The sequence below is a fragment of the Manis pentadactyla genome, chromosome 5, assembly GCF_030020395.1.
Source record: "Manis pentadactyla isolate mManPen7 chromosome 5, mManPen7.hap1, whole genome shotgun sequence".
Taxonomy (NCBI): Eukaryota; Metazoa; Chordata; class Mammalia; order Pholidota; family Manidae; genus Manis; species Manis pentadactyla.
In genome coordinates, this window is record NC_080023.1 from 102,936,674 (window position 1) to 102,950,403 (window position 13,730).

At 37.0% G+C, this 13,730-nt stretch overlaps 1 protein-coding gene across 2 annotated transcripts in view; it reads right to left on the minus strand.

Moving 5' to 3' along the window:
* Positions 1-2,603: 2,603 nt before the first annotated feature.
* NDNF (neuron derived neurotrophic factor) overlaps positions 2,604-13,730 on the minus strand; it is a 55,582-nt gene continuing 44,455 nt past the window's right edge. For both annotated transcript variants that reach the window (XM_036922990.2, XM_036922988.2), the window contains exons 3-4: positions 6,280-6,404; positions 2,604-4,620 (exon numbers count right to left, since the gene is read on the minus strand). In XM_036922990.2, the coding sequence (XP_036778885.2) occupies positions 3,227-4,620; positions 6,280-6,404 (1,519 nt within the window). In that variant the 3' untranslated portion in view covers positions 2,604-3,226. The remainder of the gene's footprint in view (positions 4,621-6,279; positions 6,405-13,730) is intronic.

Genomic DNA, 13,730 nt, shown 5'->3' on the forward strand with positions numbered 1-13,730 from the left:
AATAATAAGGGAGAAATGTGGGATTCACATATAAATCAAGTATAAAAATCAAACGAATAATCATATCTCACTTGATTGTTTATAGTTCATGATGTGTGATCAAAACTGAAAGTTTCTGTGATATGACTGCCCTTGCACTGTTCACCATGTAAGAACTTGTTCACCATGTAAGAACTTGTTCGTTATGCTTCAGAAGATTAGAGACTGTTGAGAATTAGGCTTGGGGTTGATTAATGATTGTGTATTGAGTCCCCTATACAGACTCTTATTGTTGTTAACAACCATTTGATCAATAAATATGAGAGATGCCCTCTCAAAAAAAAAGAGGTGCAAATGGAAAGAAACTGAAAAAAAATATATATATAGGGGTTATTATGAAAGCATTTGACTAATTATCTTACAGCCTGAAGTTTATGTGTACATGAAAACCTCTATTAGAATACTTGTTTCTCTAAAAATAACTAACCATAAATACTTTTCCTTACAAGTTGGAAGTTGTCAGTTATACATTACACACACCTACATAAGGAAATCTGAAATGGCCTTCAAGAATAAGTTGCTTAGAAATAATAAATAAGACAAAACGTCCATTTCCTTTTGTAAAATAATCCACAAGTGACTTTTCCCCCAAGAATTGGTGATTTATATTCTGGGAAGATTTTGGAGTTTGCGCAATTCCAGTACTTGTCTGTTTCAACTAAGAGAGCTTTATTTTAATTTCTTTATTTTCTAAAAACTTTAATTTCTCTGGCCTTCAGCTTTTTTTGCATCTGAAAAATAAAGATAGTGAACTTGACCTGAGTCGTCCTCAAAGGTTCTTCCCCCTTCACTGATACCATGGCTATGCTCGGGACCCTAAATGACCTGTTTTCAACACTGCTATCCTGGCGCTTAATGGAAAAAAGGTAGTGTTTTTATATTAGCTACTTTCTAGTTCTTTTGTTAATTAAGAACAAATTTTTCTTGCCTCTCCTCAGTTCACCTGTATACTCCTAAAAATGTAAACACATTACTAAGTAAGGGCGCTTTAATTTTAGTTAGTTGTTCCCCTTTATTTTTGAGTGATAGAAGTTTCACAGTATGTATTTAATTTTCCTATAATTTCTAAAAGGCAAATTTCACTGGGGCCATGAAAGATTTCTCAGGTTTATCCAGACTATGTAAAAACCACCATCACAGCTGGCTGAAAAGCAAAAGCTTGGTGAAATTGTCTTGGCCTGCTTCCCAGGTTTCCCCGGCTTGAAGCAGTATCTGAGAGTTCAGTCCATCACCTAGAAGCTGCAATGACTCTGACTCACTGCAGTCCCATTTAGCACAGTGCTCTGTTATAATACATTTGTAAGTAATATGAGAAAGCTGATTCTCCTTCCAAATGTACCACATTTATAACCTAGGATATAACATCTCTGGAATATCGTCAATCTTAAATTTCTTCAAGTTGGTTGGTTATATAGCCATTGGGTGCATGTTCTTTTTATCTCTTTTGAAATGCTTGCAGGTCTCTTTCCTGTTTTGTAAGATCTGATCAATTTTGTTTTGATATCTTAACCCTGAGGAGTCAGGTGAACATTTTTTAGGGGGACATTCTCTCTTAAGGTGAGCAGAGCACCTTTCATAAGGACCACCACTTATATATGACCTTAGCCACAGCGATTCTATGCCATAGGAACGCTAGCAGTGTGCCCACCATTGGAAAGGTGGTGCCAGCACGTAGGGGACAATTTATATCCATCCCCGCTTGTAGTCACAGGAACACTTTGTAATTTAGAATCATAGAATTCTATAAAAGATAATGTCTTATAATAGAAGACATCTTATAAGGTCATCTTATCCAAATTTATCACCACCTAACATTATACATGGGAGAGGGAAAAAATGGGAGATAATGGATTTTCCTAAAGTCATGTAGCTTAGGTGACTGTAAATTCCAGAGTCTTCTGAATCCTGAGCTGATATTCTCATGACACCTTATGTCTGGAAACCGTGGAGAATGAAAACATACAAAACTGTCCTTTGTGCAGAGTTTTGCTAAATGGTTTCTGTTACTATTGACCCAAATTTTATACTACACCTAAATTACTTTCATCAATTCATGAAAAGGCAAAAGAGTCACACTGTTAATGTTACAAAACAGCCATTCTGTAGTTTTATTATTACTAATTAAAGTCCTAATTGGTGGTTGTCCAGTTGCTTCAGATAGAAATTAAAATAATTATTTTGCTAAAATAAAATCAGATGGAAAATGCTTAGAATATCCCAATTTTGTACTTAAGATAGATGCTTATTTTTAAAATAGAGGTAATGTATTTTAGGTTGTTAAGGGCGATTTTTGAATACTTACCAGGCCACAGTATTTGGCTTGTCTTTCTTTTCAAACAAGTCTGTTGGGCCTTGCTCAAATCTTCCACAGCTGGGTCCTATTCAAAGTCAAAATACGAATGACAATAACTATCTCTAATGCCACAGTAACTTTAGAGAGATGCAGCATGCCTTTTTAACTATAAAAAGGGTCCATTCTGGTGCCAAATTACATAGAGGTACAGTTTTGGGGACAGAATAGAAATTAAATACACCAAGGTATTGGCTTGGGAAAATGAGCAGAATATAATCTAATATCTTTAATTTTATGTACAGGAATATAATGTATGTCAACTTTGTACATGAGATACATACAGTATTTAAACATTTTACTCAACAGATAAGAATTTACAATGCAACATAACTGACTAGAGGACCATCCACTTAATATATTTAGATTATATCTGTACTTTAACAGGAGAAGAATTTAATAGTTTACAATCATAGAAACACTGACATTTAAAACAAGACTTTATAAAATAATTTATATATATCCTAGCATCTACAGAGAGGAAAGATTTGCATTTGTGGATGTGTGCAATGAATGGCATATTTTAAATTTTTAGGTAATAAAATAATTTAGAAGCAGTTCATGCAGTGGTCAAAGCAAGGGATGGCAGCTCCTTCTAAATGTCCTCTATGTTTGACATCAGTGGGCCTCACACACTAGGTACCACTGGCGCACACTAGGGCAAGTGTCCTCCAACAGTTACTCGTACAAACATCAGAGAACACTAGTTGATATCCTTCCTTCCACAGAACAGGTATAGGTCACAACTTCTCTCAGTTGTGGGAGTGCTCAGTTTATACTTAAAGGGATTTAATGTCTCTTCTGGAGTTTTATGTCACATCATTCTGTACAAGGAAACTAACAGAACTTTCTGGTTTTCACGACTTTACTCTGATACTTCACAGAGTGGCCCCCATGTCCTATGACATAAACATCCAGTAGGTAAGATTTTCCAGGCTGAAGACCCTTAATTGTTTCTGTGGTTACTGCTTTCTGCAGGTTTTGACTGTGGAAATATTTACAGAGGACCTTTTCCGATTTCTTCCTTGTCTCCGGTCCTAGGCACTGGTTTTGTTCTCTCTTCTTCTGGTCTTCATTGTAGTTTTCAGCCACTTCCTTTTTGTAGATGCAGAACTTGTTCCTTTCCTGAGTGCCCAGCCAAGCCACGGTGGCCGAAGAGCAGGTGCGGAGCTTGTCAAAGGCTTTGATCCTTGTGTCTTCGGGGAGGGCAGGAAATGACTGCTTGCTGGGCCTTGTGGCAGCTAGTATTTTTAACATGGAGGCCCCTTTCTTGTTTCCTTTCAGTCGGATGAGATACTTTGCCTTAGGTTTCCCCCTCAGCTGAAACTGCCGTATGCCTTCCACATTCTGGGACAGAAGAAGTTTCCCATCTCTTCTGACTTGGATTTGGATGGCTTCCAGACAGGAGTGAATGAAGAAGGTGACTTTCTGGTGAGAAGAAACTGGAGCAAATCGTAAAAACTTTGCTCCCTTCCTCTTAATGAATACATCTGCAACTTTCCCATCTTTGAGCTCCAGCGTCTTCTGCTTGGCCTCCTGCTTGGTCCTGGCGAAGGTGCCCACGTAGGCGGTGCTTGTGTTGCTACGGCTGTTGACCACGAAGACGTCAAAATAGAACTGCGTGTCTGGTTTCAGGTCCGACACCGTGAAGATGTTCTTGTTTCCTATGCAGATCTGCTGGATGTCCACCTTGGGCCTAGCATACACATGGCGCCCCAGTTTGGGAGGAGGCTTTGCCAGGAAGCTGCGTTCTTTCCCCGAAGTATCCGAAGCAAACCCAAAGTGGGCGAAGTCGAAGGGGCTGAAGTCCAGACCAGGTTTGGGTGCCATCATAAAAGCGTCATCTGCGCTCAGCTTTGCTTCTACAGCACAAAGGCTTTTGAAATTGTGCTCTTTGTTGATGACCACACAGTACTGAATGGGCTGCTTCAGCAGAGAGGCTGTGGGGCTTGGTTTCCAGGCCAGCGTGACTGTGGTGCGCCCCAGGGACGTCACATCTACTCTTGGGTCATAAGGCAATTCCGGGTAGGGCTGATCAGACTCGGGAGTTGTGGTGGCATAGACTTTGAAATGTGTGTCTTTCTCTGTTGAAAGAAGTTCCAACTGGTAGAGACCAGATGGCGAACTAGAAGATATAAAATACTCCACATCGTTGCCTTTGTAGGAGAATAACTCGGTGCCTGCCTCATTAATGACCTGCTGCTTCTGCTCCTCCAGAGGTTCGGGGTTACCTAGAAGACAGAGAAACACAGGCCACACGTCAGCGATACACTGCAGCTTCCCAACCTTATGTTTTTAAGACTATCTGATTTTTTTTCTCCATCATAAAAATAATACGTTCCCAGTAGAAAAATGAGAAATAGAGAAAAAAAAAACAAGATTAAAAGTTCATTTATTAATTTGTAATTCTGAAGCAGTGCTTTATTCATATTTTGATTTATTTCCATCTAGTTTTCTCTTTTACATATTTTATACAATTGATATTGTTTTCATTTTTCTCTGTAACTTAGTTACATTTATTCCCATGCATGTGTTCCTAGACAAATGTTCATTGTTGAATCCTGTTTCCTTCATTAATGTTATGATTACATTAATATTACATCATAAAAATAATACTATTGGCCAATTTTTAACCATTTTAACAATGCTCTTATATATGTGTAAGGCTTTTCTGAATTTAAGTTTAAATCATTTCTTCAGGATAGACTCTAATTAGTGGGTTTTTATGTCAAAGACCAAACCTTCCAGAGATGTTAATCTGCTCTACCTACTGTCAATCTGTTTACCAAAAGGCTTCTATCAAGTTGCATTTTGATGGCCAGCCATATCCCTAATTTCATTTTTGTTACTAGGACTAGACAATCTCATTAAAATATAGAATATAAAGCACCAGTGAGAGTACCCAATTTTCAATGTATTGAACACATGCCCAGGAATAATGTGGGGGAGGTATTGAAACCAAACTACTTTTTCCATCTTTTTTTATTGTTATCATCACACAAAGAAACTCATCACACAAATACCAGTGTGTAGATGAGTTTACAGGGCTTGGTGAAGGTAAGGTAGCCAGAGTGGGAATGAACCTTCCAATTTATCACTGCAGGTGAAAGTAAGGTCTGCAGAATTTCTATTCCCAAACCTGGGATTAACAATCATCATACAGCTGTTCATTTATCTATCTCAGTCTCATCACTCTCTCCACCTGAACTGTCCGCAGTCCCTCACCACTGTAAGTGGAGTGGCTTGCTAACATTCTTTGCATAGCACTGGTCATCAAGCCTTCACCTTTCAGCTATAATGCCTTTGCCCCTTCAAGGGAGCATCTCTTCAGGGCCTCATACAGACCCTTCATTTCCTTATATCTTGGTATTTGCTTTCCACCATCTGCATCTTCTTTAAATGACTAACCCACCCTTTCTATTGACATTCTTCACATCCTGGACTTTCATTGGCCCACCCTTTATTCCCCAGAGATCTTGGCTGTATACTATAATTGTCTGAGGGGAGCTCTTAAGTGTCCCAATGTCCAGACAACCCCTCAGGGCAATTAAATTAGAACCTCTGACAGCAGGATCCAGGCATCACTAGTTTTCAAAGCCTCCAGTGCTGATTCCAATGGTTGGACATGATTGCAAACCATAGCCAGAGAAGCTAGTCCAAACTTCTCCTCTTTTCCTCACTCCTTCAGTGCCTGCACCTGCGTCCCTTAAACTTTTATTTTACCAAGATGACCCTCATCTGATGTCATCTCCCATTTCCTGCACCATCGCACAGTCTCCAGCCTCACCTATGCATCCATGCTGTTTTTTTCTTACAAAAAAAGCTGTATGTTTCATAAACCTTTTAGCTGTCCATTCAGAGGTCTGGGGCCAGGTCATCGTGCTGCTTACCTGAGCCGTCGCCGCTTGCCTCCTCTGGCAGCTCCTGGAGACTCAGCTTCCACTCTAACGGCGCGTCACAGGGAGTCACTGTGACTGATAACGGAGTATTGTCTTCTTCCACCACAAAGAAATACCTGTGGGAAAGTGGACCAGTTCAGACTGAGGTAATTCATTTCAACACTTAATAATCAAGACCTACTTGAAAAATTTCTGGTTTAATTTTTACTCACTTAACGGAGAATAAAACTGGCTATTTGACAGAAATCCTGATACTTTCAGAATTAGTTGTGGAAATACAATAGCCAAAGCTTCTGCAACCGGGTTTACCACCACATTGTAAAATAATAAAAAGATGTTAAAACCAAAAGTATTTTGAGTTGCAAATCAACACTGACTTGTTTTGGGGTGTTATTTAACACAGGCCCTGCCATTACAAAGTAAGTCACAAACAAGAGAATTTCCAGATCTGTTGTCCTGCTGGTGGTGTTTTCCATAAACTTGGCGATGAATTTCTAAGCTACCTTGTGGACACTCTGACATAGTCACTGACTATTTCAGGAGATCATTTTCAAAGCGGTATAGCTCTAAAATGCATGCTGGTATCTGGCAAATTACACTTCATTCACATGTTTGCATTAGTAACTTTCATTCACAGCTTTACTATTTCATATTTTTTAAATAGAGGCCTCTAATTACCATTTAAGAAATATTTTTAAGAAGTAAAGGTAATGTGTCAGTGGAAAGACACCTTTCTCTATCACTAAGAGTTTCCGTTGAATTAAATAAACTAAGGATTTTAAAACATTTAAAAATGTCAAAATATTCTGCTCTACACTTTCTTTTCAGATTTCTTTTATGATGCCTGACCTTTCAAGGAAAATTAAATTACTGCCTAACTATAATAATGTTATATATTCTTACTCTGAATAACTTAGTTAATTTCATTTAATTATCTTTCAAAGCCTATAATCTTATAAATGAGGAAAGAGTGTTTTTAGTTCTGGCAAGCTCAGAGATGATCGCTGGTTCCATGGCAAAGAATCAGCAAGGTTTCCCTTCTGTAGATTGTACCTCCTGGGTATCTGTTTCCTCACTATTCTCTCCATATCCACTACCAGCACCTTCTTCGGGCTGTCCACCATCGCCGCTACCCCATCAGTCTCCTCTGTGGCTCCTTCTCACCTCCTAGTCTCTAACCATGCTGTGAACCATGGGCCTCGCACGTGGACATCTCATTTCTACCTATGCTCATTCCTGTGTTATCCTACCCAGACTCCTGGTTTTAACCTTCTACATGTTAGCAACTCCAAAACCATCAGCCTGAACTCTTGCCTAAATGCTAGATACAACTATCTTCTTGCCATCTTTACTTACCGTGGAGAAATTCGGACTTAAGATTAAGTGAAACTTTTGATTCTCCCTCCAAAATCAGCTTCTCTTGAAGTCTAATCTTTTCTCAGTAAATGACAACTCCAACCTTCCACTTACTCAGGACGAACATTTTAGAGTCATTTTTTACTTTTTCTTTCTCTTCCACTTCATCTACATTGAATCAGCAATCACTTTTGGCTCCATCTTTAAAACATATATGGAATCCTTCACTTTGTTCCACTTTCCTTGTTACCATCTGATGCAAGCACCATTATTCCTCGCTTGAGCATTGCAGTAGCCTTCAGACTGGTCTCCCTCTTTCCACTTTGCCCTGCTTAGCTTATTTACCTCCTTCAAGGCAGAGCGGTCCTTATATTCCTAAATCAGAACACATCACTCCCCCTTCCTCCAACCCCTCCAAGAGCTTCTAGTTTCATTCAGAGTAAAAAGCATAGAACTTGCAATGACTGACAAGTCCCTTCTTGTCTGTGTCTCCAACAGCTCTCTTCTTCCTTTTTGCAGCTCTTTACTATCTTTGGAACATATATGGTACATTGTGGCCTCAGGGCCTCTGCATTTGCTGCCCCTCTGAGATATTCATCTTCTGGCTATTGACCTTGCTTGCTCGGTCACCTCCACCAGCTGTCTAGCAAGCACCATCTTGCCATAGACCTACCCTGATCCCTCATGTGCAATATCACCTTCCTACCCATGAAGTTCTCTTCTACTCTTCTTCGTTTTTTCTTCAAAGCATTTATCACTGCCTGATGTATTATATATTTCTTTGCTTAGTTTTTTATTTTTCCATCTCCTGCAACTAGAATGAAAGCTATAAGAGGGCAGGACATTTGGTTCATTGATGAAGACTTAGAGAGTAAAATAATTCCTAATAAATCTTTGTTGAATGACTTCACAAATAGGTTTACACTTCAGCTTTTGGGGAAAGGTCCTTAATTATTCACAGACTCTAAAACTTCCTCAGTGGTGGGGCCCCTCCAACCTCGCCAGCCTCTTACCACATCACTATCACTTTTGCTTTCTGTGCTGAAACCACACGGCACTCCCTTAGTTTCCCACTCCACCCTGTCTTACAGCCTTGGGATGATTCTTTCCTCTGCCTGAAATATACCCCTTTGCCTTTACTCATACTTCAGTGTCACTTCTTCAGGGATGTCTTTGCTGACTTCTAATTAGGGATCAGACTTTCTTGTACACTCTGTTCTGTAATTTTCACTTGGACACTTAACTAAAATTTGTAATTCAGTGTTTCTTTCCCATGTCATTGTATTCACAGCATTTAGCACAGACTTTGTATATAGTAGGTATTGCGATGCATTTTTGAATGAATTAATAACTAAATTAATGAATAAAACCCAAGAATCCTAGCACCAACTTATTGTTCTAGCCTGAGGATGCTCATACCCAGAGTCTGTTTCTAGCTGAAAATGCAGAATCTGAATTGAAATATGTAAATACTTTTTCTCCCTCATGAAAGATGTATTAGGGGATGGAGGCCAGTGGGAGGACAAATAAAGTGAAGACTCTATAAAAGCAAAACTAACTTGTTTACAAAGTAGTAGAGTGAGACAATCATCCAGACACATAATCAGATGATTGAAGTATTTACTATATGGAAAGTTTTATGTACCATGAGCATCCCTAAAGACAGGTAGGTGTCAGATGGTTTAATTTTCAATTCAGTCTACTTTTTGGAGGGTAGAATTTTTTTCCTTTGGCCAGATTTCATGGGAGATATAAAACACTTAAACACAACTGAACCCATCTATATTACAAAGAAATAGGTAAACAGAAGAATTTATTTGACGTCATGTAAGTAAAATATGCTCAAAACTTGTTTTAGTTTGTGGTTTCTATGTGGGTAGCAGAGCTAACTGTTGCTGAAGCAGAAATCAATATGCCAGTTCATCTATTACCTTCTGTTCTCATTTCAAACAAGAAAGTAGCTTATTTCCCCAAGTAAGCAACTGTGTCTTAGGAACTTAAATACAGGCCATAGATAACCATAACAAATAAAACAATGCTTGCACTCCACAAGGTAATCATTATACACAGAAAACAGCAGGAAGTCCCTCAGAATCAACGTTTTCATATGGAAGCATTTAGGATTAGGGGTAAAAGATAATCTGGATAAACTTTAACAATTTGACAACTATTTGTTGTCTACCATGCACAGAGCACTCATGGAAGAGAGCGGCAATCAGAGATGACGGCATGATCTGTGTGGTCCAGGTATTTGTGGACTAGTCAAAGAAGCAGAAACATAATGAATAATGAAGAAACATGGTCCCAAATTAGAATGCCAAAGCTAAGGAATAAACATTCCATGAACCACTTAGCCTTTGGAATTTATGTATAAACTTAAGAATATTTAATGAACTTGTCTTTTGCTGTTTGTTTGCTTCTGCTAAACTTTATCTGGAATTTCATCTTTAGTTATAATATCAACAATGTCTGTGAGTACCTCCCAGTGCATATTTTACCCCTAGAAATGATGTTTCTGTCGTGGCTGCAGTTCTTAACTAGTGTAAGTAAATAGTCCATTCACTGTAGGTATCAAAGCTTCCAACCATTATTTGTGGGGGAAAAAAGACAAACAGAAAGAACAAATAAATGAAAGAAATAAAGACAGGGACAGACAGCACAAATGCTGACTGTATTAAAATGTCCTGTAATAAAGACATGTTGGTTTAGGGGGGAAAAAATGTTGTGATTTTTAAGATAACTCTTAGAACCAAAACACATTTAATTTTTAAGATAGATCGAAGGTAAACTCTTTATTTGGTTAAGTGATATAATCACACAATGTGGAATGCTGTATTTAAAGAATACTGTGAAGACTGAAGTAATCTTTAATGAAAAATTTTGATCCATTCAAAAATTTCAAAAGGCAAAATAACCTGAAAAGCAAAATGTGTTGAGCAAGAACTCAGGTAATATTTAAGTCTAATTTGAATTATCAAGATGCCCTGACGCCCTTTCCTGTTTTCATAGACTGAGTCTCAGTAAGTCCTAGAACACAGAGTTCCTTCAATGTAATCATACTTGCACTTTGTGCCTTCACTTTTATGGATGTCATTTAAAGATTCGTAACTATTTTATGCATTACTGACAAGTCAGTTCCTAACGTATTACATTTATTCAAATAATTTCATTGAGGCTGTGCTGAAATGACAGCCAAACAAGAGGTCATTTCAATCAAAATAGGAAACCTGATCACCTACTATCATTCAGATTGACCAGATAGTAATACAACTGGGCATTACACGGAAGAGAAGCACTACTTACCATTATTATTGTCAATCAAAAGTTAAGTGAGAAGAGGAAAATGACCAATAATGAGATAATCTCAACCTTTGGAAGATGGATTAGTGGTAATATGAATAGTTTCATCCTTTGGAACATCAATTTGTACCAGGTTAAAAAGGGAAATTTCTTTTGCTATATAATTATCCAAAGTTAAACTACAACTTCTATACTTACAAAAGTAAAAAGAGGTTTGCACATTGCTAAGTAAGTAATTTTAAATATAATTAGTTTATATGATATGAGTGTGTGTGTGATTTTTAAAGGTTGAAATATTTAGAAGGATTGTGTGAACCCAATTTGTTGATGTTTGAGTAAAGGTACATGAACAGAGTCTATTTTTATCACTGTTTTGATGTTCTCAGGATCTGATCATGTTGGTCAAGGAAATATTATCCTTATAAGACAGTGCAAACCTTTGGAGAATCATATGCATGCAATTAATTTCATTTTTTAAGCTATTTGGGTTATTTTTTAATTGAAGTATAATTGACATATACCATTTTATTGTTTTCAGGTATACAACATAATGATTCTGCATATGTATCCACTGCAAAATGATCACATAATAAGTTTACTTGCTCCGTCACCATATAAAGTAACATAATATGCAATACAATGTTAATGCCTACATTCACTATGCTGTACAGTACATCCCATTGACATATATTTTATGACTGAAAATTTTTACCTCTTCACCCTTTTCTCCCATTTCACCCACCTCCAACCCTCCCTCCTCTCTGGCAATAACCAATCTCTTCTCTGCATCTATGAATTTGTTTTGCTTGTTCATTTGTTTTGTTTTTTATATTTTCTATACAGATGAAATGATACACTATTTATCTTTCTCTGCCTGACTTATTTCACTTATCATAATACCCTCTAGGTCCATCCATGCTGTAGCAAATGACAAGACTTTATTCTTTTTTATGGCTGAGTCATATTCCACTGTATATATGTACCATTTCTTCTTTATCCATTCACCTATTGATGGACACTTATGGATGTTTGCATATCTTGGTTATTGTGAATAATGCTGCAATGAACATGGAAAGCATATATATTTTTTTGAATTAGTGTTTTTGTTTTCTTCAGATAAACACCCAGAAGTAGAATAGCTGGATCATATGGTGATTCTCTTTTTAGTTTTTTGAGGAAATTCCACATTGTCTTCCATTGCGGCTGCACAATTTATATTCTGACCAACATTGCATTGGCATTCTCTTTTCTCCCCATCTTTGCCTACACTTCTTGCTTCTTTTCTTTATGTAAGAGCCATTATGACATGTTTGAGACAATCTCTGTGGTTCTAATTTTCATTTCCATGATGATTATTGATGTTGAGCAGTTTTCATGTGCCTGTTGGCCATCAGCATATCTCTCTTGGAAAAATTTCCATTCACGTCCTCTGCCCATATTTTCATTGGATTTTTTTGCTATTGAGTTGTATTGGCATTTTATAGTTTTTGGATATCAACCCTTATTGGATATACGATTAACAATACATCTTCTCCCATTCAATAGTCTGCCTTTTTATTCTGTTGATGGTTCCCTTCACTGTGCATAAGCCTTTTAGATTGATGTAGAAACAGTTGCTTATTTTTGCTTTTGTTGTCATTGCCTTCATAGTCAGATCTAAAAAATATCACCAAAAGAGATGTTAAAGAGCTTATAGAGTGTTTTCTTCTAGGAGTTTTATGGTTTCTAGGCATATATTCAAATCCTTTATCCATTTTTGAGTTGATTTTTTATGAATGACATAAGACAGTCCAGTTTCATTCTTTTGCATGTGGTTGTCCAGTTTTCCCAACACCATTTATTGAAGAGACTGTCCATTCCCCATTGTATATTCTTGCCTCATTTGTGATCAATTAATTGACCATATATACATGGGTTTGTTTCTGGGCTTTTTATTCTGTTTCATTGATCTATATGTCTCTTTTTATGATAGTATCATACTGTTTTGATTACTATACCTTTGTAGTACAATATAGTTTGAAATCAGGGAGCATGATGTCTCCAGCTATGTTCTTTCTCATGATTGTTTGGCTATTCAAGATCTTCTGTGGTTGCATAAAAATTTTAGGATTGTTCTTTTTCAGTGAAAAATAGGATTGAGATTTTGACAGATATTGTACAGAATCTATAGATTGTTTTGGGTAATATGGACATTTAACAGTATTAACTCTTCCAGTACATGAACACAGAATATCTTTCCATATATTTGTGTCTTCAGTTTCTTTCATCAATGTCTTGTAGTTTACAGTGTCTAGGTCTATCACATTCTTGGATAGATTTATTCCTAGGTATTTTATTCTTTTTGATGCAATTATAAATGGAATCATTTTCTTAATTTCTCTTTCTGATAATTCATTGTTACTATATAAAAATAAAAGAGATTTTTGTATACTGATTTTGTACCCAGCAACTTTAACAAATTCATTTAATAGTTCGAACAATTTTTTGGTGGAGTCTTTAAGGTTTTTTATATATAAAATCATGTTATCTTCAAATTGTGATAGTTTTTCCTTTTCCTTTCCAACCTGGATGCTTTTTATTTCTTTTTCTTACCTAAATACTGTGACTATAACTTCCAATACTATGTTGAATAAAAGTGGAGAGTTAGTATCCTTGTCTTTTTCCCAATATTAGAGGAAAGATTTTAGCTTTCCACCATTGAGTATGATGTTAGTTGTGCATTTTTCAAATATGGCCTTTGTTATGTTGAGATATGTTCCCTCTATAGCCACTTGGTTGAGAGTTTT